Below are 25,273 nucleotides of genomic sequence, written 5' to 3'. Positions count from 1 at the left end.
TAGCCAGTTGAGGAAAGAGGTCTGGAGGTCACCCCGCTCGGCGCTCTTGTCTCCTGGGTTGATGAGGACCATATCGACTTCAATGCCACTGGTATCCATGGTGATGTCTGTCATGTCGTGAGGTGGCCCAAGTCTTCCTTTCTGTTGGTTTGTTGCAGGTGGGAGACCACAGAGACGTATTGATGCTGAGCCCGCCATTCACCCTGCGTATCACTGGTAGTGGAGTCGCTGCCTGGATAGCGGTGGATAAGCTGGATAAGCCAATTGATTTGAACGCACGTCGAGCTGTCATGACTGAAAAAAGATTGCAGTCGGAAATATCCAACTTCTGTTTATTCCCTCAAAGTCTTTCGCAGAAAAGCAGCAACCAACTTGATCTTGGTGCCATCGAGGAACTGCTCGTCGAACATAGGCTGGCTCTTCCACTTCACATAGCCCATCCTGGCATACCAATCTTCAGTGCTGCTTCCTTTCTTTGGTGCTTGTTGACCAAATCTGGCCCACACGCCACCCCATTCTTCCGAGTCATCCTCGGTGTATCGTCGGTCCAAAGCAGTCAGGGTTATTGCTTCGCAGTGAGGTGAGCCGTAGGGGGGCACTTTTGCCCAAGATTCAAGCGCCTGAACCGCTTTTCGGCCAAGCCCTCCGCGGTGCTCGGGTCGGATGAAGAGTGACGAGAGATAAAGGATAGACTTGTCCGGTCGGGCGAGCTCCTCATTAGGGGGGCTCATCTCGCTGACCAAAGCAATATGTCCTGCGCACCGGTCTGGAAGGGGGAGATGGGCAAGAGACGGCGGGACAATCCAGAACATTGCTCTGGTTCCGGCATCCATGGCTGTTCGCCAAGCCTCGATATCCGATGCCATCTTGTCCCAGCCACAGAGATCTCGTTGATGAAGAAGCTCGTCGAACTCGACAGGGTCGTGCAGGTCTATGATTTGCAATAGGCTGCTCATCTTGTTGTGCGGAGATATCAATGAACAAAGAGTCGGAAGCCGAAGGGTTGCTGTTACCAGATAGCGCGATTCTCTAGGCGATAGGTGACGGAAACACTGGAGTGGACATCTTGCGGGGCCTCCAGCCGGAAAAACAGCGCCACCGAACATCACGACAATCCGACGCCATCTCAAAGACACTGAGAGAGATAACATGGTCAGTTTAATGTTTCAAGCCGATCAGCGCGTCGAAATCTTACACAAATCATTCCGGCGCCTTCAGAAGCGCAACTTTTCAATTCTGCGGTCGCTCCGTCAGGCGTGTGTCTCCCCGAGACTGGTTGGCTGATTGTGAAGGGCACTCGTGGTGTTTCTTTTTGGAGGTCAAAATGCGCAATACGATGTCTGTGAGGTTGTCTCACCTCGGCGACCTCTTTTCCGATTGGGTCATTGCGGTTGCTGTCCGAAGAAGCACCAGCTGAAGCTTAAATCCGACCGCGATTTCCGGCTCGGGCCTGTCCGCTGAGTGGACCGTGAATGCAGGGAGCTGCGCCTCCTCTCACGACCTGTCATGAGATTTGAGGTCGCGCAAGAGAAAAGCACGATGACGCCCTGTTTTCTATTCCATTTCATTTGCGCAAAGACGCGGTAGAGAATAGCCAGGTAATGTTTTTGGATTTTTATGCAATTTCCACAAGGTAGTGCTGGACTCCAACTTCCAGCCGCGATCATGTCCACGGCGAATCCCATGCGATATCCCACTCTTCAATTCTGCAGGAGAACATTTGGCACACTATTATTGTTTCTCGCCGCGACTCCAACATCTGGCGACAGCTCCTTCCTTGCCAATGCTGTCCCCCAGAACTTGAACGACTTTTACCAAGGGCTGAAGGAGAGGGTCGCGTCGTGCCAACATAGCTTGGCCGGGGGCTTTTACAGCATTGATGATGGCACAAACAGTACGTTCATGTCCGATGAAGACTGTCATCCTTAGCATCGTGCTGACATCTGCAAAGCCACCTCATACTGCACCAATGACCCCCATCGACCCTCCATCATCTACCTCTCCGGCGGCAATGGAACCCTTTCCAACATGGATGTCGACTGCGACGGCGTGCAAAGTGGTAGTCAAGACGACGGAAGGTGCTCGTTAGGAAGAAGTCCGGACTACCAAGACGCGACGGCTTTCCGAGACCTCATCCAGTCCTTCAAAGTTGGCATATCTGACCTTAACACTTATGTACACCCGTATGTCGTCTTTGGAAATAGCGGTAGCAAACCTGGTTGGCGGACGTTTGACCCAACAGACTACGGCGTGAGACCATTGTCTGTCATGGCTGTTGTGTGCCCAGGCAACAAGCTGGTGTATGGCATCTGGGGCGACACAAATGGAGATGACGGCGACAATCCCATGGTAGGCGAGGTAAGCATAGCGCTTGCCACCGCCTGTTGGGGAAAGAATATGACAGGTGACAGCGGCTATGACGGAATGGATGTGCTGTATGTGGCGTTTACGGGCGAAGATGCAGTGCCTGGCAAGGATGGGGCTGATTGGGCTGCCAAAGATTACGATTCCTTCGAAAGGAGTATCCAGCCACTTGGGGAGAAGCTGGTTCAAAGGATGAGAGGCGTTGCGGTGGGGAGGAAGGCCATAAGCTTGTGGGCTGTGGCCGGAGGTGCCCTCGCTGGTGGCTTGTGGCTTGCTTCGTGAGGGGCCCAGTTGGACATTTTGTGCACCCAAGTAGGGCGAATCTGGGCTCTCAGTTGGTCATCTACCGGTCTATTTTGAATAGCCAGGCATCTCTTCTTTTGCATTTACATGCATGCTGGGGCATTTTCTGGTGCGATCATCAAACTTTCAACCAAATTGTACGGCGACTCGTCATTTCTTTCTCAGATGTGTGCCTCCCAAAGCTTCTTGGTGTTTGACGCTTATCAAGATTTCAGCCCAGGGCAAAAAGCCCTCGGGCTTCTGCTCCATCTTTCTAAAAACTTCTCTGTTGCATGATCCGTCAACCTGAACCAACCAACCAAGACAGTCACCGTTCACCCAACAAAAATCTATTGCGCCTTCGATCTAAAGCAAACATCACCAGCTACAGCAGAGACGATGAAGACTACGACTGCTTCCACTTTGGTCGTTGCCGCCCTGGCCGGCCTCGCTTCTGCCCAGCAGCTACCCAAGTTTAGCCTTCCAAACTGTGCCGTCAGTGACAATTACCTGCTGCGTGCTTCTGTGAACGGTGATGTTGCTAACATACCAAGCAGTCGTGCATCAGCAACATGCTAGCGCTCCACATGCACCTCGGTTGCCAACAGCCCGACGACATCTACTGCCTGTGCTCCAAACCCGATTTCAACTATGGCATCCATGATTGTGCAGTTGAGTCCTGCGAAAACATCGAACAGGCCGAGTGGGTTATCTCTGAAGGCAAAAATATTTGCGGCAGAGGTATGTCTTTTTTAATCTCTAACCCTGGAGAATTGGCTGACCATGGTTTATACAGCCCGCCCCGTTGCTACCACTGCAAGCAAGACTCTCGAGGGCGTCGAGGTCATCTTCACCAGCTCGGGCAGGATCCTCGAGACCAGCACCGCCTTGATCGGCACCGTCACTCCGACTCCGCCGTCGTCATCCGGTGTTGTCACGGGCAAGGTCAATCCTGTCACTTCGTCTCTGGCGTCGCTGTCGACCTTGTTGGCATCGTTAGCTTCCACTTCTGCCTCCATGGAGGGAAAGCAACAGGAGCCAAGTGCCACCGTCACTGAGGTCTCTGGGACTCCGGGGGGCACCGCGACTGGGACTGTCACAAGCTCGTCCCAGAGTGCGGCCGGTGCCGCTATCACTGCTGGCCTGAGCCTGGGTCTTGTTGGCGGACTTGCGGGATTCCTCCTCTAGATGGGGTTAACCAGGGACAGAGCTTCTTTTGTTGGAGAAATAACAGACCGCGGGGGATTACAACCAAGAACATTCCATGATTCTCTGTTATCCAACATGGAGTTTCGGCGTTCGGGAAGGTTTGTGTTATATCTTGGGTTGGGAAAATGCCAACAGGGTACCGTGGCATTATGTCTTACCACCAGGAACTTGAAGATGTAGGAGTCAGATTAGACCAATTCCACACATTTCTCTCGCGTAAACTCCGGCCGCTTCGCGCATATGAACCTTGACTTTATGGTCTGGTCAGGCAATCGCCCCAAACACTCCCGCATTATTTTCCGATTGTAGCTTGATGGATGATTAGGTAGGTACCCTCTAAGCCTACTGGGACTATCCACAGCAGTTCACTAATTAGGACCTACGTAATAGTCGTTTGAGATCCCTTCCCTATTATCTCGGGCGTCAGGATCAGGATCCAGAAACTTGTGCTGACTTGAGGAAATATAAGGCAAGATACGTATAGACGGGTTTGTCGAGCAGCTAGGCAAAGAACGGAATTATCAGCAATCGGGAGCCATCGGTGATACGAAGGCTTCACTAAATACAAAGACACTAGGTGCAGGAATTCTTTTTTCCATGTCACAATGCTCTTGTAGCACACTCAACGTGGTCGCGACCTTTTATGGGCCTCATCTCCTCCGTCACCCCCACTCCGTCAACACACCCAAAGCCTGAGGGTTTCCATTGCCATCCGCCTGCCCACCAACCTTATATGACATCATCCGATAGTCGGCGGCCCCTCCGATCTCAAGAATGACGATCAGCAATATCAACTCAAAATGCGAACAACAGTCATTGCCCGTGTTGCGGGGCGGTATCGCTCCCTTGCCATAGCCAAAATCTATCCAGCATCCTCGGCGCATGGATTTTGGCCCAGGTCAAGCTACGAGCCTCTCCAAGAGGCATTCTCTCAAAGTGCCGACAGGAAAGCACTGAGCGGCGAGCTTGTCCTTGCTAGCGTTTACTATCGAGACCGCCCGCCTGGAGACCCAATTGCGGCTGGAACCCATGAAACCGATCCAGCGGTTCGCTTACCCTTCATTGCCCACTGTCTCTATACAGCTATTGTGAATGAGATCGTTTCTGTATTTCCAAGAATCTCCATTCGCCTTTTGATTCCTGGTCTGGGAATCAATCAAGGATTCAAACCAAGCGACGGTGGCAGGACCCAAGGCCATCTAATTTTAGATATAACGGATCTGTCAAAGATCACGCATTGCTTCTTTGCGGTACGTCCTGACTGAGCAAGGTTTATCGATCTGATGGTACCCCTGGGTGTTTACGATTACCGGGAGTCTCGCACAGCTCACGTCAGCTCACCTTGGGGTCAAATGCAGGACGGCCAGCGGCTCGATGGTGATGCTTTGGAAAGTGAGCGGTCTTTTTGAACTTTGTCTTAGCATTCGGTTCTGTACTAACATGGTTTTGCATATTCAGATCTGTGGCCAGGGGGCCCTTGGAACAAGAGAGCTACCGCAAACGAGAATGTCTAGAAGAAGCCTGAGCCAGGAACTAGTCCAGCTTCCTTACTGCAGCAAGCCACGAGAGTCCTAGTGAGGGGAATATTAGACGATGATCACTCAGACCATGCCGACCTTCTTGAAGATATGATGGAAATTTTCATGTCCCAATCTTTCCTCCGAACAACTCTATACGAAGGTTCAACCAAGCATCGTCTCGGACAAAGGCAAGGCGCAGCGAGACAACTGCTTCGGCACGCCTTTGCTGGAATGGATCAAATTGACTGGCTTCGGTTCGGACCATTGCCGCTGGCTGTTATCGTTCCTCTTCTTCGCCACGAGACCTTTCAAGCAACCGTTGAGCTGGCTGTCTGTATCAACTGGAATGGCTGTGAGGAGCTGCTTGACGAGTTCGGGTCTATCATCAACTCCATGAAAGATCTGGAGCATTTACATATCTTCGAAGACCCCAATAGGGAATCTGACGGGCCAGTTGGCGAAGTTTATGCGTATTTTGCACAGGTCGACAAATACGTACAGACAGACATTTCCTTGCCAGTACCTACTCTCATGCCGTACGACGCCAACCTTGGCTCGGCGACTTGGCCCTCAGCCGACTCCCGAATCTGAAAAGCTTTCCTGTTTTGCAGCTGTTGCAGCTGATCCTGCATGAGTTAACGGACCCCGATGAAATAGACCACAACGAAGGAAACAAGCCACGATTTTCCCGTAATCCAGGAAACCAGTCACGGTCTGTCCGATGCCATATTTTAGCTGACATGTTCACTCCCCCTGATGTGCTCAGGGCCAGCCTGCGTTACTATTTCGAGACATCTCACACTCCTGAAATGCGAAACGACCAGTTGGCTGAGGAGGTGAAAATGAATCTTGTCTGCGCCAAACACCTACCGTCCCAGGAGACAATATCCAGAAACCCTCGCCCCATGTCTGCGCAGGGTCTGTCCAACCTTCATAGCACCACAAAAGGGCCAGAGCGAGTGCGAAGGGTGCGCTACTTGATACCTGGAGGTCTGTGGACTGTGCTGGTGGGTGCCGTCCGGCAACCCTCCCGGTTTGGGGGCTACCAAGCCTAGCAGCGCGACGAACGGAGAATGCAATCTGGTATGACATCGCCTTTGTGAGAGCTACCAAGTATCCTATCTTGTTCGATGGAAGTTGTCCAACTCAGGTTATCGATCCAGACAACATCGAGGTTTGGGGATGGGACATGTTTTTGCCCAAAGATGGCCGGCCCATGAGTGAGTGTCTCCCTATGAGCAAGACCAAGGCCTGCCAATTGCTCGCAATGGTGATACGAGATGACAAGCAGGTGCCCAGTCAGTCAGCGTCAGGATTAGCTTAGGTCTCAGAATACAGTGGGTGTCGCGGAAAGTTTGGAATTATTCACAGAACACTGTCCTGCTTTGGGACCGTGCTTGTTTCGCGACAGGAACGTGGCATTCCGTGTAGGTGATATGCCCCGTTTTCGCCACCTACCATCTTTCTTGTGTCGGATATGACTGGCCTTTTTAAACCCCGCACTTGGATAAAAGCCGAGTCAGTCTCTAATTACAGCACCGGATTCATGCCGGTAATCACCACTCACACTTAAACCATCAGCTTCGATTAGTCCCACCTGCTTTTTGGATTAAGCCAAGACATCATATCCCCTTTTCCTAATGGCTGACGCTACTTTTGACAAAACCTCCCTCGAAGCCAAGTGCACGGCCTTGTCTGATGCCGCAACCGCCGCCCTTGCCACAATCTCGCTCGCCGGGACAGAACACAGCGAAGACCCAGACAACCAGATAGGAAAGGGCTTGCCGGTGAAGTTATCGCCAGCCAGGGCTTTCGCCGCGAGACTTGCCATCTTCCGGGAGCATGCGACTCAACTCGCAGTCTGCGCTCAAGGAGCCGACGTCGTCTTGCCGCAACTAGGGATTGAGCTGGACAAGGCCGTGGCTGAAGCTCAGCGGGTGTTTGCGGGGTTGAAATCCGATAAAGAGGGAGACGGAAGCGCGATTGAGTTCTTGAGCTCCTTATCGCGGCTGTTTGTGTTTGGCACGCAACTCTTGACCATGTGAGCTTGGCAATAAGCCCATCACGACTATGTAGGAGACGCTAACAGCCATGGTCAGGAATGACAAACAGGAGCAAAAAGTCAAGTTGGAGTCTGAGGACGGGCGAACAATCTTTGAAGCGGCAAGCGCTGCTTCGAGGGCAGTGATTGATGACCTGAGTCCGAACTGATTTCCTGATCTGGGATACCAGTGCGTGTGGGACAACGACATGCTTATCTGATGCTTCTGCGATATTGATGGGGCTGTGTTTGGTTTTCTAGAACGGACTGTCCGTGGTGTAGAAGAAAGACTGTTCAGCTGGTTGGCGCAGTCGGAGGCAGCCACCACGGCCAAGCCGCCACAATCTCACGCAGTGGTCAGGGGTTCTCATTATGTTCTAGAGAGAACTTGGCAGAGTTTAGAACGAAACGCTAAAATCAACGACGTTCCTAACCTCGACCGCCACGAAGATTGTATAAAATCAGAGAGTGGTCAGATCATCCCTTCTTCAGGTCAACAGCGTTGTTCTTGATCCTTCCACTCAACATGAACAAACTCAAATCCTTCTTCCGTCACAAGGAATCTCCCCTCCCACCACCTCCCTCTCTCTCCCAGGAGATCACCCTTCTTCCCGACTCTGAAACATGGCAAGGCAACCTCCCTTGTGTCCACGGTCCCAATGACGGCTGCAACAAACACAACCCGGCCCGCAACCCCATTTGCTTTGACTCGTCCCTCCTCCCCAGCGGCTCAAAGACCAAAGCCTCCGGCAATCAACCCCCCACCGACCCCTTCCCTTCCTCCTACGCCTTCCACGAGATTTGGTCCACCCTCAGCAAAGACCTCTCCCTAGGCTGCCTAACCACCCTCCCCCCAATCCACAAATCCCTCCCCCTCTCCATCTCCTTCTACCACCTCTACGAGCTCCTCAGAAAACACCACACCAACGCCCTCAACTCCTCCGAAGACCTAGGCATCCTCGCCTGCGCAGCCACCACTGGCTCCAACCCTTCCCTATCTTGGGTCCTAACCCCCCTCATCACCGCCCAAAAAACCCTCCACCTCGAGTTCACCCTAGCCTTCATCCTGCAGACCGACCTAGGCGGCTGGACAGAGGCCACCACCCACGGGCACGCCGTCGTCAAGAACGGCCTCATCGGCTCCGGGTACAGGAACTTTAAACCCTGCTTGCATACCCACATCAAGTTTACGAGCGTCAAAGGGGAAGGGAAGAACCACGTGCGGTACTCGGCTGTGAATTTCACTACCACTGACTCGGAGGGAGCGGAGAAGAAGCACGAGTGGAAGAGCGAGGAGGAAAAGAAAATTGAGGGTTTGTTTTGCGGGAAGTGCTACACCGAGACCGTCATGAGGATCAGACTGATTGGGGACAAAACGCTGGTGAGCGTGCAGGTGTACAAGGACTTGGGCGAGGGGCTGCATCCTGGTGATGGAAAGTGGTTGAGCTTGGTGAGGCCGGATGTGGCAGTTCAGAGGGACAAGAGTGACTTTATGAGGATACCCAAAACATTCGAGACTGTCCTGGAAGATGACCAAGACAATTAGAGAGGCAACAATGTAGTCTAGTATTGCTACCTGCTGCCATCGATGCTGTTGACGCAGTTTACCCGACCTTGATGCCATGTCCCGATTGCCGAGTGCAAATCCCAGACCATGCTCTGCAGTGCAGTGAAAATGCTAATGCAAAAATATACATCGCTTTTGCCGCCCATGCTGTATGCTGCCATGCCAAACCTACCGCCCCAGATCCATCCATCCCCATGAAGTTCCTCTTCTCCCATGAGATTGGAAAATGACTGCTTTGACCCGAACAACTGAAAAAAACTGAGATCTTTAACTCTCTTCACCCGCTCCTTGTAACGGAAAATGCGGCCTTTGACACCAGACCGCTACAAAGGATGACGCCGTTCCATCCAAACACTCCACACGACTGGTGTTTCCTCTCTCCTGTAAATCAACATCCTTTCTTCCCATCAACAGTTCCTTTCCTCCAATTGACAACAAGAGATCGATCTTTTCATCTCCTACGATCTAGTTCATGGGTCCAGAATGCCCTGGATGTCCCGGATGACCGTGGAACTGATGAGGTGGTGGAGGGAACGAAAATACCATTTGCCCTGCTTGTCCTGGCATGATAGACGGCGGACCCCAAGGCTGAGGTTGTTGCATGGCAGGCGGAGGCTGCAGAGTTCTCGGCTGCACAAGGACCGGTGGACCATGAGGAGCAGGCGGGGGCGGAGGGCCTCCAGGCAAGGCAAGAGGCCCTGAGCCCATCATCATGCCCATCGGTGGTTGATGTGCTGGAATCTGATGCTGGACTGGTGGCAGAGCCTGAACTTGCGGTGGCTGCGGCAGCATTTGGGGCTGCGGTTGGGGTGTGCTCGCTCCCGAGTGATTGGCCGATCCAGGAGCCGAATCTTCACCAGGCCGGCCAGTCGCTTTCTCCGCCTTCTTGTTGGCGAGGGTCGTCCGGCGTTTTTCGACCGCGCCTTGCATCTCTCCCGAAGCCCAGCGTCCTGTGTCATTTGTTAGCATACCGAAAACAACATGTTGTTGAGGGGTTAAAACTCACTTCTCATCGAGTAGCTCATCTTTTCACTTTTGCTCATTTCCGAGTAGCTCTTCTCTGGCACCTCAGCCTGGAGCTCGGTCAAGGTTGGCAGTTTGCCTTCTGCATTCAACGTGGAGCCGCCCGGCTTGCCGCCACCACGGGAGCCCTTGCCGATTGGCCTGCCCTTGACAAGACCAGTCGTGTTGGTGAGCTTGATCCTCGTGATCGGTTTCTTGATGGCCGGCGGAGCGGCAGGTGGAGGGGGGATTCCGTGTTGGAAAGCAGGAGCCGAATTGAAGGTATGCAAGAACGGCCCCGGTGGCTGTCCAGATGGCTTCGCCGGAGCCAGCACAGGAACTGGTTGCGGCACCGGAGGGCTGCTGTAGATCAAGGTGGGTGCCTTCAAACCTCCGCTTGGGGGGGGCGGGGGCGCAGCTTGCTGAGGCGCAATCGGAAACTGAGGAGGCGCTTGCTCGACGGGAGGAGCCGGTGTGGGTTCCGGTGGAGGACGCGAAAGGGGAGTTTGACGAGGCTGACGTAGTTTCTTGGTAGCCGTCGGCTTCACGTTCGGTTCGGGATTGTTATTCAGTGACTTTTGAGGAACCTTGCGTCTCTGCGGGCGAGCCTCGAGCTCGGGATCATTCTCAAGCACAAAGTTGCGCTTGCGCTTGTCACGTAGAGAATACGTCGACTCGGTCGTCTCAGCAGTGCGATCGGATCGTTCAGAGGATGCGGTCGATGGTCTGGACTCGGGCTGGGCCGAGGCTGCAGATGGGTGGCCGTAGAAGGAAGGCATAATAGTCTCGGGAGCCGACAGCATGGGCGCTGAAGTTGGAGCCTTGCTAAACCGCTTGTTCTTGGCTCCGGGTTTGACGGGTTCTGATGTGCGTGCAGACGAAGGCGCGTCCACAGCTTCGCGCTTGCGAACTTTGGCAAGCTGTGTGGCATTATAGTCTTCGTCGCCCTGACTACTATCCTGGGGAGGAACCGAAGAGGCTGACTCCTCGTCTGCGATTTGTCTGGCACGGGCTGCGGCTGCTGCAGCGCGTTGCTTGCGTGGAGACTCTGTCACAGACTCTGGGATGGGCGCCGGGTCGGTTGATTCAGTAACATCTCCGTTGGTGACAGCTGCCGTCGCTGTTTTGCGTGGACGCCTTGTGGGAGGGGCGGGGAGAGTTGGGGTGCCTGCGCGGCTGGCTTCCTTGCTCTGGTCGGCAATCTGACGAGGTCTCCTTGTTCGTTTCCCTTCAACAACATTGTCTTCCGCCAATTCGGCAGCCTTCTCGGTTCTCTTGCGCTCTCGGAGCCTTGTTTCCGGCGCCTCCCACCGCTGCTCCTCGGGATTCTGACGGCCAATCAAGGACACATGGTTATTGTGCTTGAAGCCATACGCCTGGGCCATGATGCGATCTTGCTCACGCTGATATTCGAGAACGGGGTCGTCAACATAGGGTTTAGGAGCCCGTGCACCTCGGAGCTCAAAGGGAGGAGGCCCCTTGATCGGCTCATCGTAGTGACGACGCCACGGCAGCGGCTCGTCATCCTTTTGGCGATTTTCCCAGTTGGCAATGGTCTTGTCGTTAGCTTGTCGTCTCTTGGAGTTCTCCTCATCATCGATTATCCTTTTAAGTTCTTGGTACTCCTGCTGATAAGAGTGAAGGGCCTCGACGGCGGCGGCAGTCGAATTGACCAGAGTTTCCGTATCCAGCTCCTCGGGGTTCTCTAGCAGTGCAGCAAACTCGGCAGGGTCCCGGAGTTTAGGGAAAAGGTACTGACGAGGATAGTCCTTAGTAACCTCGATTGGATCCATTGCGCGCTTGCTCTGCCGATTTGGTATCGGGGCTTCATTTTCATCTGGCTCTTGGTCGTCATCTGCTTCTTGCTGGTCATCCATCCCATCGAACTGAGCATCGAGTTGACCATCATCTTCCGCAGCTGGCGACGGCGCAGCAGTTGGCAACTGTGGCTCCAAAGCTTCGCTATCTGGTAGTGTCTTCCTGGAAGGGCTAACTATAACTCCCGGCGCCGTTTGATGCTGGGGAGTAGACGTGACTTGAGCTCGACACTGGACCTTGATGGCAGCTTGGTGAAGCCGCGCACATTCGTTGTTGAAATCTCGGAAAGTGATTGGAGGGAGGCCTTTTTCCTTGCGCCGCTTTGATTCTATCCGGTGTAACTTGTCAAAGTCCTTTCTCCTGAGCGGCCTGGTCACATCCCAGGTAACCTCTGACGTGATGTTATCCATGGGCATGGGAGTCGGTGTCGGAGTCGGCATTGGTGTTGGCGTGGGTGGTGCTTCTTCAGCGTACACCCATTCGGTATATGGGCCGGGCAAGATGACGTCCTCGTCCTCATATGGCTCGAGATTGAGCGCTGAGGCAAAAGGAGTCTCGGCCTCGTAGATGCGCTCCAACCTTGGCAGGCGTGCAGGTCCCACGGGCTTGGGCGCGCGCAAGACTGGCCGACTGGCAACTGTTGCGGTGGACAGCGACTGCGCTTCCGGCGGATCGACTTCGCGAGGTGATCCTGACTCTAGCTCGACAGCGCCGTCAAATTGATCAGGCGTACTTTCCACAGCTGGTGATCCCTGGGACTTTGGTTTCTGAACTGGCATCAGCTCCTGGGGGATCGGCTCGGAAACTGGCGTTTCTGCGGCGGTAAAACTTTGTCTTAAAGCTGTATTGTCGGTTGACGTTGGCGCAATAGACTCGGAAAGCTGGGACAAAGCTACCGAGTTTTCAGTGGCAGGCTGAAGAGATTTTGTGGCGGGAGTTGGAAAGCCGGAAACTGGGTCAAGCTTTTCTGTCTGATGTTGTTGTTGTTGTTGTTGTTGTTGTTGTTGTTGTTGTTGTTGTTGTTCCAAATGGGTCCCGTTTAATTCAATGAAAGAAGGGGCGTTGTGGTGTTGCTCCTCATGGTGTTGCTCTTGACGACTCTGTTCAAGTTGAACGGGGCCTCGTGGTTGGGCAGAATTTGGAGCAGTCTCGGGCACATGGTCCAACGAGAGATCCATTGCCGACTCAATGCCGTTTGAATTCACTTGGCCATTCACCTCAGCGGCAGGTAAATTCAATCCCGTTCCATTCTCTGGTGCAATCATCGCCGGCTGATTGATCGCAGCTACAGGGTCTCTCTGCTTCGACGTCTCTGGCTGCTGGTCTTGTCGCCTTGCTGGGTTAGTTCCTTCTGGAGATGAAGGTGCTGAATCCGATTCTCGATATGATGATTGTTCCGATTCCTCATCCGCATCCATTGAAACCCCAACAAGAATCGTGTCCTGCACGGCATCGTTGTCAGATGGCTGATCGATGTAGGCGCTCATTCCGGTGGGCAGTTTCTTGCCGGTATTCCGGCGACGCGATGCGGCGCGAGGGGCAGCAGGAGACTTGTCAGCTCGTCGACGCTTCGTAGTCGACGAGACATCATCTGCCTCATCGTCCGTATCCTCTTGTGAATGAGCGCCTTTTCTCTTGCGTGGCCGGGCAACAGTGGGAGCAGCTGCCGTCATTTTCGGGGGCAACTCGGCACCGTTTCTCGCCGCAGCAAGACCAATCTCATCGTCGAGAACTTGAGCGTAGTCAATACGAGTCCTCTTTCTAAGAGAGTGTCCACCTTTTGAATGTGCCTCGTCTTCACCCTCAAAGCTGGCCGCGGTGGCCGTCTCAAAGGTTTTGGCTCTCTTCCGGCCCATAGGAGCCTCGGGTGCCATTCCATGATTGGTTGGCGACTCAAAGGTGAAGCTCGAGTGAAAAGTGTTGCTTCTACCTGGCTTGTCGGTTTTTGGAGCGAATGCCCGAAAGCTGTGGTGTGCTGACGTGGTGGCTGTAGTTGGCATGCTCATGGGTGAGGAGGCGCGATGTGGTGTTTGATTTACCGGCCTGGATTTGTTCCCGCGTTGGGGAGCTGACTGGGGGACTTTTGGTAAAAGAGAAACATCCGGAGAGACAAATGAAGGGCCTGGCGTATGAAGCGATTCCGGATATGGATGGTGAGATGGTGGTAGACCGGCACGCTGCTTCTTGGTCGCGCGCCCACGACCACCTCCACGACCGCGGTCCATTATAGGAGGAATGTGTAATTCAATCCACGTACCAGGACAGCTTGGTTAAGTAGACTCGAGACGGTGAGCTTCCCTGGTGAGACTGACGGTGTAAGCCGGTGTAGAGGGGTGGTGAGAGTAGTGTTGTGTGAGTGAGGCGAAAAAAGTGATGGCACTAGGCGGGCATCCAACGTGTCAGGGTCAAGGTCAGATCCGGTTGGTCGCTTGTAAATAACCCTCTCTTGCACGCCCGCAAATTGCCCCAAGTGAGAGGCAGCAGAACAAAACAAGAGGACAAGGGATGTCGTCAGAAACAAGGCTTGTGACTCTCTTCTCATGAACAGCCTTGGACAAATGTCGGATGAGAGATATCGGCACAAGCTGCCGTCAGATGCTGGTCTTGTTACGCTCCTCCTTGCATGTAGATTTCTTCTCACGTCAATTTTCTGGAGGTTCCCGAATAAGCCCAGGCCCCTGGCACTCCGCGCCGCCCGGCTATCCCCACTCCCACAGCTGGCAATCACCCGCCGGCTGAGAACCTGTTTGGACTGCAGCACTGCGGCTCAACCAATCAGCTCTTGCATAACACTCGGTGGAGCTAGCCGTTGATTTGATGCCTGGGCTCCCCTGACCTCTGCCATTTTGGCCCGTGACGCAACAACACCACTTTGCATTTCCACTGAAGAAGCTGTGGTGGTTGGCTTGTGCATCGTTGTGTTTGCGAATCTGCCATCGTGAGACCCGACTGTCATCTTTCTGGTCGTGTATTGCAGCCCATACGGATACGATCGCTTAGAACGACTAATCATAGCACTACATACTTCCAACCCATTATTGAGATAACACCCCCGCATTCAATCCCATCCAACCTTCTTTCAGGTTGGGCAGCCCGCCCCCCGGTTCTGCTCGCACTTCTCCACTTGCAGCTCGCGACTCAAACCGTCAGTCCGTCACGGCGTCGCAAACAGTCGGAACACCAACCTCATCACCGCCAAAATGACCACCCACAAAGCAAAGGCTGCCGACGACGATATTGATGACTTGTTCAAGGATATCGGTACTGATTCGGCCTCCACTAAAGCCGCCAAGACAAAGCTGCCTGCAAAGGGCAAGCCAGACCCCACGACCGATGACTTTGACCCCCTGGCCGAGCTCGAAACCCAACTCGGCGAGGAGAAGGCACCGCGACCTCACACGCCTCGCATCCGCGAAAATGTACAGAAGGCTTCGCCGGCGCTGAAGCGCACATCTACCAACACCCCTCCTCCTCGCGCCGACACTGCTCGCAAGTCAGCCGAGAGTACCGGTTCCTACCATGCCACCCCCAGCGCCACCAGCTCCGACGAGGTGGAGAAAAAGCTTGAGCAACCTCAAGCGACAGCCACCGTATCGAGCGGCGGTGGTGGCTGGTGGGGTGGCTTGCTGTCTACCGCGACGGCAGCGATGAAGACAGCAGAAGCCGCTGTCAAGGAGATTCAGCAGAATGAAGAGGCTCGCAAATGGGCCGATCAAGTTCGTGGAAACGTCGGTGCTCTGCGCGGCCTAGGTATGTGGTACCATATTTACCGAATGGGATTATGATTTAGACTAACAGTGTGCTTCTGTTCAGGCGATGAGCTTCGTCACCGTGCCCTTCCCTCCCTCACCACAATCCTCCACACCCTTGCGCCGCCGATTTCCTCCCACGAGCGTCTCCTGATCCACATTACTCATGACCTAGTTGGCTATCCGTCACTTGACCCCCTCATCTACGCAGTCTTCAACCGGGTTATGGCTCAGGTAGAAGGAGGGGACCTGCTTGTCATTCAGCGTGGGCAAGAATCTGGTGCCGCATCCAATGCGCAACACTCTACTGCCGGCTGGCGCGACGGTCCATGGTGGAGAGTCACGGATGCTCCTGGGAGAGACTTGGGGATTGTTGGTGGACTGGTGGAAGGCTCCAAGCTGTGCAGGGCCAATGCGGAGGGATACGCCACCGACTACTTCAGCTCCCGTGGTGGGATTGAGGCAGCTCGCCAGAGAGCCTTGGAGCCCGTCTCTGAATCCAACCCTGTGCGCTCGTCGGATATCTTCCTCAGTGTCCAGGCTGTTTCTGTCAAGGGAGACAAGGGTCTGTTTGCGGGCACGGTGGGAGAAGAAAAGGCCAAGCAGGACAGCATGGCCCAGGAGGAGGAAGAGAATGATGACCAAGTCGTGTTTGCCATTTACATTTTCGATCCCGTCCACGACATTCGGTATTCGGCTGTTAGCCAAGGGGTCCCGGCAAAATGGATCAAGTGGCTAGATGTTGCGCCTTCAGCGGGTGAGAGTGACGAGGATGAGTTTGAGGAGCAGTTTGGACGAGTGCCGGATGATATCAGGGACATTATCGAGAGCGGCGGGGTTGACCCGAGGGAATGGGTTGCCGAGTGGCTTGAAGAGGCGCTGAGTTTGTCGGTAGGCGTTGTGGCGCAACGCTATGTCGCTCGTCGCATGGGTGTAGGAGAGGGAGCTGGCATAATGAAGGGGAAGCAAAAGGTAGAGAGCGTGATGGCCGAGGGTGGAGGGGAGGCTGCCAGAGCTGGTCTCATTTAGTCACCTGATTGTACACGAGTAGTGTCATGATTTTAAGAAGGGACGGTTGCTCAAGTTTGAATGAGAACAGATATTCTGGGTTCTTCCTCTGCCAAGACAACAGAATCACCACGACACTGAGCTTGCTTCTCTGGATGAACCTGAGGGAGCTTGCACGCTTGACATGTGATGGTCAGGGATATTGTCCGTGCTAGCCTGTTGTGGGTCCGATTGCCATGTGTGGGCGCTTGCAGCCTCTTATAAGCCCGACCAATGAGGTGTTACGCCTTGTGCCTTGGTGTTGGCTTACACAGTCACGGCTATGTCTTTTTAGAATAAAAACAGGCTTTTTACTATTCGTCCAAGCCTATCAACTATCTTTGAAGGCTTGTTAGCTATTTTCGAGGCCTGATTCAGTCCAGTTGGCATACTTTACCCTACACAATCGTGATTTGTAAAGTGTTGCCCTGGGCCTGAAACGCATCCACGATATCAGCCGGCCATTCAGGACAAGCCATTGAACTTGTGTCTTGGCCAGATTGAACAAGTCCGACCATCTCCTGGATGCCCATTCCTCCTGTCGCCCAGCGCGCCTTTTCCAGCTCTTGAAAGTATTTCCAGACAGTCTGAGCCTCCGGTGAAATTACATTGCTGATTTGCTGCTCACCGGGCCCCGAACTGTCACGCTTCCCGCTTCTCCTTAGGTCAGCCAGGTCCTTGGCGCTTAGTTCAGCCCGGAGCCGCAGCACATCATCTTCCTGGAGAGTTTCCACTACAACAACTCTGCTTTCGTCCCATGGTATATCTTGGTCCTCCCGTGATTGTAGCTGCTGAAACTTGACGAAAGGAGGGCGCAAGTATCCCCATGATAACACAAACTTGGATATGTCGGCGGATGGCACGGTGATGGTAAGGACCTCGACTTCGTGCTGGTCGTCCTCGAGTCTCCTCATTTCCTTGGTAACCACGCCATCGTATCTTGAGTCAAGGTGGCTCAGGTATTCCGAAAAGAAAGTGAACGGCTCCGATGGCCAGGAGGCCAGCTTCATCAAGGCCAAGAAACTCCACAGCTGACCCTGTGGTGTGACTACGCCTGGAAACAATTCCTCTAAACATCCAAACTTGGCGACAGCATCATCCACAGCTCGCTTCAATCCTCTCTGAAGATTAGAGGAAGAAAGATAATGAATAGCGATACTGCGTGCCCTGTTTGGTTGCCTGTTTGGGACAGTCTTCCGTCCGGCAACGAAGACCTCGACAAACAACACCTGGCTACAAAAGCCGACCAACCGAAACCGTTTCCCCTCTTGTCCTTTTATGGGACGCAGGATCAAGAACCCTGGCGTTTCTTCCTTTGTATAATCCCTGTGCAGCCAGTAGATGTGGTCGAATGGTTCAACTACTTTATCAAGGGCACTGCTCCGGTTTGAGAGAAGATACATCTCCATCTCGTTAGACCGCACCACAAAGGCCTTCCATTTGGGTTCCCTCTCAGTACGTGACCTGAAATGGTTCTCCTTGGTAAAAGGAACCTCAACAGGCACATCCGTACATGTCGCCAAATGCGTCGCTTTAAGGGTCAAGGCTGCTGTGTCTACATCGATGGTAGCTTCGGCCGTCCAAAGTGTTGATTCATTATCTTCTTCCGGCTGATAGATTGCATGACGGCCTGAATAAGACTTATCAAAGTGGCGCTTCAGAGCCTCGTAGAATTCCTGGAGAACACGTTCTGGTTCCTGGGATGTCCATGACACTCGTGCTGCTCCCCCTGTTCGAGCTCTGTAGGGCACCCAAGATGGATAATTGTCGGGTCGTTCTCTCTGCTGAGTGGGAGCTATGTAGAAGTTTTCGAAGGAACCAAGGCGGAACAGCGAGTGTGCGGCAACTCCTATCTGCGCGTGCATCCGGGAAATTCCGTAATCTGGCGTTAAATTGTTGTTAGGAACTAGACCCAGGAGGCTAAACAACTCGTCACGCGTGTCTGAAGCAGTCGACGAAGATGTCAGCAGTGTCCAGTCCAGGAGACCATGACGTAAGTAGCCTCCCTGGGATAAGTATTGGAACCACGGCGCAGGCGTACTGTCCCAGAGCTGTCCTAGGCGTCTGCCCTCGCCGGCCTGCCCGGGGATAGCATTGATGCTCAGTGAGTCAAAATCTATCTCCATATCGCGAACTGGAATTGATACTTGGCGTGACAGGAGAAGTTCTTGAATTACCCAGATGCGACTAAAGTACCGACACAGAAGCAACTGCCCCAAGTTTACTTTGCCGCCCAAACCGATGAGCTCAGTCTCCCCTCCTCGCGACAAGGTGACTGCCTCTCTTGCTGAGAGTCGGACTGGGTGGGCATGTGTGGTGATAGGACTGATCTCAGGGCCCAAATAAACAACCGTTCGTCGACTGTTTTTGTAAATCGATCTCATCTTCGCCACCTGTGTTGCTCTCTCCAGCGAGTCCAGCTGGTTGATACAGATGGCGTCAACCCAGACCAAGCGACAACCTCGCCGAGGTCTGAGGAATCTCAGCATTTCCCAACAATTTTTGGTCTGCAGCAACACGTCCCAGTAAGGCCCAACAAAGACTGGTTTGCAAAGGGTTCCGTCTTCATCTTCTCCGCCCCATGTATACGACACAGTCTCGTATTCCGGATAGCGCACATCGCCATACGTCTCGAGCGTCAAGTGAATAGGTGTATTCACATCGTCCGTGCTTGGAAGGCAAATGAGTCGGAACGCATCCGGACCCAATGCCTTCTCATACGCGGTCCTAACTTGGATGTTACTGACCAAGCCCTCTGAGGAGTTGCTGTTCTCTGCTTCATTTCGGTCCGCTGGTTCTTCCCTTGTGATATGCCGCCCAGTCCTTCTATAGGGAATGCCCGGCGGCCATGAAAGGTTGTATGCGCCGTACGGCTCATCCGGCGGAATGAAAGGTGCTGTGGGATTCTGATGACCAGGGTCGGCAACAAGCTTGTCAATGTCTGGTGCTTGGTTGCATATCATGCAGTAGATGTGTGTTCCACCAGTCACCACCACATCAGGTGACATGCAAGTCTCTAGATGCCATCGACTCATTGTGTATGCTGATACCGACAGGGAATGGCCTTGGTTCTGGTCTTGAAGTGCGGGGAAAGAAAAAGATGCATGCTTCACCAGTCGTTGGGTGGGGGAGGGAGGGGCTACTGCAGTCGTTGGTTCGCTACGACTAGCACGTGAGGCCCTCATCAATGACCTGCAGCAAAGTTGAAACACAAAACGTCCATTGTCAATCAAGTCGGAAAATGTCCATGAGGTCGCCTCGTTTCCCAGTTCCAACAGGAAATGGCCTGGTCCATTGTCCAATATCAGGCATCATCAAGGGACAGCTTCGTCTTGGAACAATGATCCTCCGGCATTCGGTGGTGCCAACTTGCAGACGTGATGCAAGCAGCTGGTGCCCAAACCAGATCCGAATTGGACAACGGCGTCATTTTCGTCGAGGTCGAGTCGCTCCACGAGGGTCCACGATGTCTCCACACTAGTACATCGGACATTTGGAGCCTGACGGACCCAATGGCACACTTGGGCGTTGCTCCCATTGGTCTTTTCCCCATAGCGTCGTTGCAACGTCTCATTGGCCCACCGGTTAACTGCAAGTGTCTCTTGGCCCTTCGAGCCCATCATGATAAGACTCACAAAAGTCGAAACAAATGTCGACCTGCAACTTTCCGTCTGCTCTTGTCTGACATGAACTCTCAGGAAGAACACCGCCCAAAACCCAAAATGAGACTGCTCAATGTCACCACCCGCGAGGTGGAGGAGTTCTTTGAGCCCAGCATTCCTCCCTATGCCATATTTTCACACACTTGGGGTCCCGAGGAGGTGACCTTTCAGGATTTGGAGTCCCTTTCCGCATTTCGAAAACCCAGACCAGCTACACCGCCACCATCTTCATTACCATCTCTACTCGGCTCAAGCCATGGCTACATCACCGCCGCCCGACCAGAGCTGCCGCTGGAAAAGACCGAAGTCATGAAGCTCATGATGCTGGCCAACATGCTCACGGCTCTCCGCGGGCATCGTGATGCAAGCCGGTTCCAGCGCCAGTCTGCTTACTTTTCGCCCCTACCACCATCGCCCGAAATCGACGACGACCTCCAAAGTCACAGATCTTTCTCATCTTCCACAACCATGACGCCATCATCGTCACCGCCATTAGCATTGCCGCCTCCTTCTCCTCCCATGAAACCACCACAACCGCAGGCCCACCCAGTTCAACAAAAGGCGGGATACGCCAAGCTCAGCTATGCATGCACCCAGGCTTCCAAAGACGGCCACTCGTACATCTGGATCGACACTGTCTGCATCGACAGGAGAAGCAGCAGCGAGCTTTCCGAGGCGATCAACTCCATGTTTGGCTGGTACCAAAAAGCGGCTGTCTGCTACGCCTATCTTGACGACGTTCACTTTGACAGCTACACCGCTGGGTACCGAACATGGAAGGATGACTTTTCTGCCTCGAGATGGTTCACGCGGGGCTGGACCCTTCAAGAGCTTGTTGCGCCGAAAAAGCTTGTATTTTACGCCCACGGCTGGCGATTGCTCGGGACCAAGTCTAGTTTGGTTAAGACGGTGGAGAAGATTACAGGAATTGAGGAGGTTGTCTTGTTGGAGCCGAAGCTGGTTCACAACTCTAGCATTGCGCAGCGAATGGCGTGGGCTGCGGGCAGAGAAACGACCAGAGCGGAGGATGTGGCGTATTGTCTGCTTGGATTGTTTGGGGTCAACCTGCCAATAATCTATGGCGAGGGATATGACAAAGCCTTTCTGAGGCTACAGGAAGAGATCATCCGCCGGACGGACGATCAGTCAATATTTGCCTGGGGCGCCCTAGGAAAAGAGGACAAGTCTTCAAAACGAACGCGGACGACACCCGAGTTGGATGAATTGGATTTCGAGGCCCTCTCGGGCACCATGCCGGTGCTGGCGAGATCACCTGCCGACTTTAAGGGGATGGAAAAGGTTGTTGTATCACCACCTTCAACAGAACCTGTCTCCGACTACGCCATGACCAATAAGGGACTGCACGTCAAATTCAACCTCGTCAGCGCAAGCAGCTCGGCAACACAGACTCAGCAACTCTATCTCGGCGTGCTCAACTGCCACTCCGAGGACGACCCTTCAAGGCGACTGGCGGTCTTGCTCTCACAGACGGCGACGTCCAATGTGATGGTGCGGACTCGCTCGAGAATGCCAACCATGGTCTCGGTTTCGGACTTGGAAAAGGCTGAGCGGCGTGATATTTACATCCCCAACACAGCGGCAAATCGGCCACAGGCGGCAAAGGCGATAGAGGAGATTTTGGTGCTCAAGTATCCCGACCTCGTCGCGCCAGGGTATGAAGTTATCGATATCCAGAGCAAGGGCCATGCCCAATACAACAAGGAGTTTGGGACGTTGCGAGTCGGCGCTCTGGAGTCGAGGGTGCTCTATCAGCTAGCGGTGGTGACATTCTGGAACAAGCATCTCAAGTGCGGATTCGTTCTCAGGGTCATTGTGGACGGCGGAACGAAAAGGGCCTGGGTGGATCAGGTTCAACCTCAGGCCATTCCACAGCTCGGCGAGGTAGCCGAGGATGGGCAAGACATGGTCAAAACTGCCAAAGACATCTGGGTAGACCCTGGGCGTGTCGAGGTCATCGCCACTGGTGGGAGGAGGAGCGTCCTGGTTGACGTGACAAATCCGGAGAAGTACGAGGAGGCAGAGGGTCAGGAAGGGAAGGGCTTCATGTTGAAGCCGACAGCAGAGATCAAGGCCTTTGAGACTGTGACGTTTGTGGAGAAATGGGAGAGGGATTACATGCGGACTGTCAATGCCAAGATGGTCAGGAAGAACAAGGGTGTGCTGGAGCTTAGCATGAGCAGTTTGCTTTGGCAAGCGGCACAGACGAGTGATCAAGCGGAATAGGCGGACGGGTATAGCGATTTCTTGCTTTCGTTTTTGGGGGATTTTCACAGGGTCCAACAGCACAGGATTCGGCGCTTGGTCGGGGTAGCGGGCATTGGGAACGGATAAAAAGGTTGGCATCGTGGACTGAGCATACTGCTGGCATATTTCTTTTGTTTGCATATATAGCGTTGTCAATCTATGAACACTTACGGCCACAATTTACTTCTTTCCATGGTGATAGGAACAGCGTTTGCCACGGGTTTGTACCTGTCTCTGGCTTTCCCATGATAAAATTGAATTTCTAACCATGCCATTCTCGCCTGGTTCATGGAGACGATTGGCCTGTCATTATGAATATGGATAGGTATGTAGATATCATTAGGAACATATACCGCGTCAACCCCACCCCTCGGACTCCTCAAACCCTGAGTTCGATGCTCATCTTACCTGTGCATGCGGCTCTACCTCCCTCCCATCAGACAAAACACCATAGTTCCTCACCATCCGAATCGCCCCTTCGCTCTGTCTATCCCCCTCCTCGCCCGAACCGTGGCCACTCCTCCCAGCAGAAAGAACCGAGCCATGAAAGCTTTGTCTACCCAAGTTTTCATGTTCCTGTCTCTGCTGCTGCACCCACTCCTCAGCCTTGGTTCTCCTACTCCCCGATGTATCCGGCCTGCCAGCGGTAACAGGTGTAGCAGGCGGCATGACGACCCCAACAGACGTCTCAATCACCCCCTTGTCAATCCCGTATTGTCCATATCTCCTCTTTTCATAACCCCCCTCGGCATCCGAGATATGGCCGTTGAACTCCTGAGTCGAGCTTGACGAGCCACCGATGTGTATCCTCGGCTTCATCTTGATGGCGGGCATCGAAGACGAAGATGATGGCGAGGTGGTGGAAAAGTACGAGGGGAGTATGTATGACAGGGGAAGCCGGCAGACGGGAAGACAGGCGCAGATGATAGCGAGGTTTTGCTCGATCATGGTCCAGATGGAAGAGTCGATGTCGACTTTGTGACAATACTCAGCTCATGGTTTCGGTCAGATACAAGTTAGAGATACGTACAGGTGATGTCTGGGCTGGTTGACGAAAAATTGAGCGTTGTCATCCGTAGAATCGAGGTTATTGTCGTGAATAGACCAAGCGCGAAAACACCCATCAATGCCAGCTTTTGGCTTGTCGGCAGATGAGAGGTGTAGATCGAATGCATGGGCAGCCCGAGGATGACCAGGTCGGTCGTGATCGAGAACACGGCGTTTGCGTACCAGTTTGCCGTGATGGTGATGCAGGTGCCGGCGATGGACTTATCCCAAGCTCTCGGAATCGGGTTGCATTGCCATATCGAAGAGGCAGTTGTTCCGACCATGTAGAGAAGAATGACGGTTAGAAGAACAAGGCATGTTTTGCGAAACCGTTGTTTGGGGAAGATACGGAGGTAGAGGAGGAGAATCGAGGCTTTGGTGAGGTTGATGGTGAGCTTGTAAAATGCTTGAGCGACGTAGAACAGCTGAGGGAGGTTAGCTAGGTTGGTTAACGAGGTCATACAAGAACAGAAAAGACCCATACTTTTAGTGTAATCAGCCTGTTGGGCTTGGTAAGGTTGGCAATGTGCTGACCAAAGCCGTGGGCACATGATGCTACCATCAATGCCGATACGACAGTTGCAAATATCTTTAAAATTTAGCTTGCTAGTTGAAATAGGGGTGGCGTCTAGCGTACCGTTGAAAGAACAATAGTCCAGTCATCCAGGCCTAGTCCGGAGCATCCTCTCGGCTTGATGCGCGCCCAAAGGCGAACGCCCACAAAGATTGGCGCTAGGACGAAGAAGACGATGCAAGGGGCCTCGATTTGGTATGCCCTGTTTTCACCAGGCAAGTTCCCGGAGGCCATAGTGATCTCAGAACCGTCTTCAGGAAACAAACCAGAACACACGAACTGACACCCAGCAGTGGTCTGGATGTGACCTAATTATATCAACAGAGAACCACCTGTGATCATGGTGGTGTCCTACCAAGACATCGCCCGTCTTTACCCAACAGAGCCCAGGTACCTACATTCTTGGAAGGGAGGAACCTGGACACCAAGACACGGGTGCCGCCTTAGGAGAGCAATGGAATTTCCCGTCTTGTTCAGTTCACCCTCTGGAAATCTGGAGCCTGCCGTGCTCACACCGACATCTTCCAAGTGGCCAGAGGCTTCTGTGGCGCTAAAGGATTTTGGCAGGTCCCTCGAGGCAAGCAGACAGCGCCGATCATGGCGCCCCCGGATGCCGAAACAGATAAGCGAAGCTGGAGCGTGAATGGACCTAGACCTGCCGTTTAGGAGGGTTTGTTGTTTCTTACTCGGGCTTGGTAAGCAGTCTTTCCATGCTGGACATATTTATCCAACACCCAAAGAGCGATTAAAAAGCAAGATCCGTGGATGTTACTTCAAATCTGCGTAGATACTACAGATCTGTGCTACGTGTTGAAGGGAGGAAAGTTCAGCCGTACATGTCTCACCTACGGTCGATAAAACTCCGAATCGGGTGACCGCCATGCAGCGTTGATCTTTAATGCAAGGGCGAGTTATCGCACCACCTCAATATCACAGCCATCCGCTTGGCCGGGTTCCGATATTGCTTCTGGGACGAGAAATAAACCACTGATATCCCACCGTCATGACTGTATTCATCCCTGATCCCCTTAGCTTGTTTCCCTGTCGTTGTCATGAGCGTGAAAGAAAAAGCATGTCAACATGAGATTCTTTTGGTGCCCACCGATTTTCGTGAAGTGGGATTCAG

General features: G+C 53.4%; 10 protein-coding genes across 10 annotated transcripts; 6 read left to right on the top strand and 4 right to left on the bottom strand.

Moving 5' to 3' along the window:
* Positions 1–332: 332 nt before the first annotated feature.
* On the bottom strand, positions 333–1,106 carry QC763_100520 (uncharacterized protein; the record flags this gene model as incomplete). The annotated part of the gene is made up of 1 exon (XM_062906595.1): positions 333–1,106. The coding sequence occupies one exon, from the start codon at positions 1,104–1,106 to the stop codon at positions 333–335; it is 774 nt and encodes a 257-aa protein (XP_062769445.1).
* On the top strand, positions 354–2,646 carry QC763_100530 (uncharacterized protein; the record flags this gene model as incomplete). The annotated part of the gene is made up of 2 exons (XM_062906596.1): positions 354–1,894; positions 1,952–2,646. Exons 1-2 carry the CDS (start codon positions 1,618–1,620, stop codon positions 2,644–2,646), a joined length of 972 nt encoding a protein of 323 aa, XP_062769444.1. The 5' UTR covers positions 354–1,617.
* A 399-nt stretch (positions 2,647–3,045) lies between these two features.
* QC763_100543 (uncharacterized protein) lies at positions 3,046–3,973 on the top strand (the record flags this gene model as incomplete). Its single annotated transcript, XM_062906598.1, has 3 exons — positions 3,046–3,141; positions 3,204–3,387; positions 3,443–3,973. 3 exons carry the CDS (start codon positions 3,046–3,048, stop codon positions 3,832–3,834), a joined length of 672 nt encoding a protein of 223 aa, XP_062769443.1. The 3' UTR covers positions 3,835–3,973.
* A 2,905-nt stretch (positions 3,974–6,878) lies between these two features.
* On the top strand, positions 6,879–7,879 carry QC763_100548 (uncharacterized protein). Its single transcript, XM_062906599.1, has 2 exons — positions 6,879–7,416; positions 7,475–7,879. The coding sequence occupies exons 1-2, from the start codon at positions 7,016–7,018 to the stop codon at positions 7,584–7,586; spliced, it is 513 nt and encodes a 170-aa protein (XP_062769442.1). The 5' UTR covers positions 6,879–7,015; the 3' UTR covers positions 7,587–7,879.
* Positions 7,880–7,942: 63 nt separating this feature from the next.
* Positions 7,943–8,962, top strand: QC763_100540 (uncharacterized protein; the record flags this gene model as incomplete). Its single annotated transcript, XM_062906597.1, has 1 exon — positions 7,943–8,962. One exon carries the CDS (start codon positions 7,943–7,945, stop codon positions 8,960–8,962), a length of 1,020 nt encoding a protein of 339 aa, XP_062769441.1.
* On the bottom strand, positions 8,831–14,417 carry QC763_100550 (uncharacterized protein). The gene is made up of 2 exons (XM_062906600.1): positions 9,990–14,417; positions 8,831–9,933 (listed from the first exon to the last, which is right to left on the bottom strand). The coding sequence occupies exons 1-2, from the start codon at positions 14,026–14,028 to the stop codon at positions 9,449–9,451; spliced, it is 4,524 nt and encodes a 1,507-aa protein (XP_062769440.1). The 5' UTR covers positions 14,029–14,417; the 3' UTR covers positions 8,831–9,448.
* QC763_100560 (uncharacterized protein) lies at positions 14,365–16,715 on the top strand. Its single transcript, XM_062906601.1, has 2 exons — positions 14,365–15,553; positions 15,617–16,715. Exons 1-2 carry the CDS (start codon positions 15,004–15,006, stop codon positions 16,579–16,581), a joined length of 1,515 nt encoding a protein of 504 aa, XP_062769439.1. The 5' UTR covers positions 14,365–15,003; the 3' UTR covers positions 16,582–16,715.
* Positions 16,716–16,997: 282 nt separating this feature from the next.
* Positions 16,998–20,226, bottom strand: QC763_100570 (uncharacterized protein; the record flags this gene model as incomplete). Its single annotated transcript, XM_062906602.1, has 2 exons — positions 18,777–20,226; positions 16,998–18,527 (listed from the first exon to the last, which is right to left on the bottom strand). The coding sequence occupies exons 1-2, from the start codon at positions 19,782–19,784 to the stop codon at positions 16,998–17,000; spliced, it is 2,538 nt and encodes an 845-aa protein (XP_062769438.1). The 5' UTR covers positions 19,785–20,226.
* QC763_100580 (uncharacterized protein) lies at positions 19,980–22,505 on the top strand (the record flags this gene model as incomplete). The annotated part of the gene is made up of 1 exon (XM_062906603.1): positions 19,980–22,505. The coding sequence occupies one exon, from the start codon at positions 19,980–19,982 to the stop codon at positions 22,503–22,505; it is 2,526 nt and encodes an 841-aa protein (XP_062769437.1).
* Positions 22,506–22,719: 214 nt separating this feature from the next.
* On the bottom strand, positions 22,720–24,903 carry QC763_100590 (uncharacterized protein). Its single transcript, XM_062906604.1, has 4 exons — positions 24,211–24,903; positions 24,058–24,162; positions 23,557–23,998; positions 22,720–23,500 (listed from the first exon to the last, which is right to left on the bottom strand). The coding sequence occupies exons 1-4, from the start codon at positions 24,379–24,381 to the stop codon at positions 22,926–22,928; spliced, it is 1,293 nt and encodes a 430-aa protein (XP_062769436.1). The 5' UTR covers positions 24,382–24,903; the 3' UTR covers positions 22,720–22,925.
* Between the last annotated feature and the right edge of the window lie 370 nt (positions 24,904–25,273).

This window comes from Podospora pseudopauciseta, chromosome 1 (assembly GCF_035222475.1).
Source record: "Podospora pseudopauciseta strain CBS 411.78 chromosome 1, whole genome shotgun sequence".
Lineage (NCBI taxonomy): Eukaryota > Fungi > Ascomycota > Sordariomycetes > Sordariales > Podosporaceae > Podospora > Podospora pseudopauciseta.
Note: the sequence above shows the minus strand (reverse complement) of the source record. Positions and strands in the feature narration are given on the sequence as shown.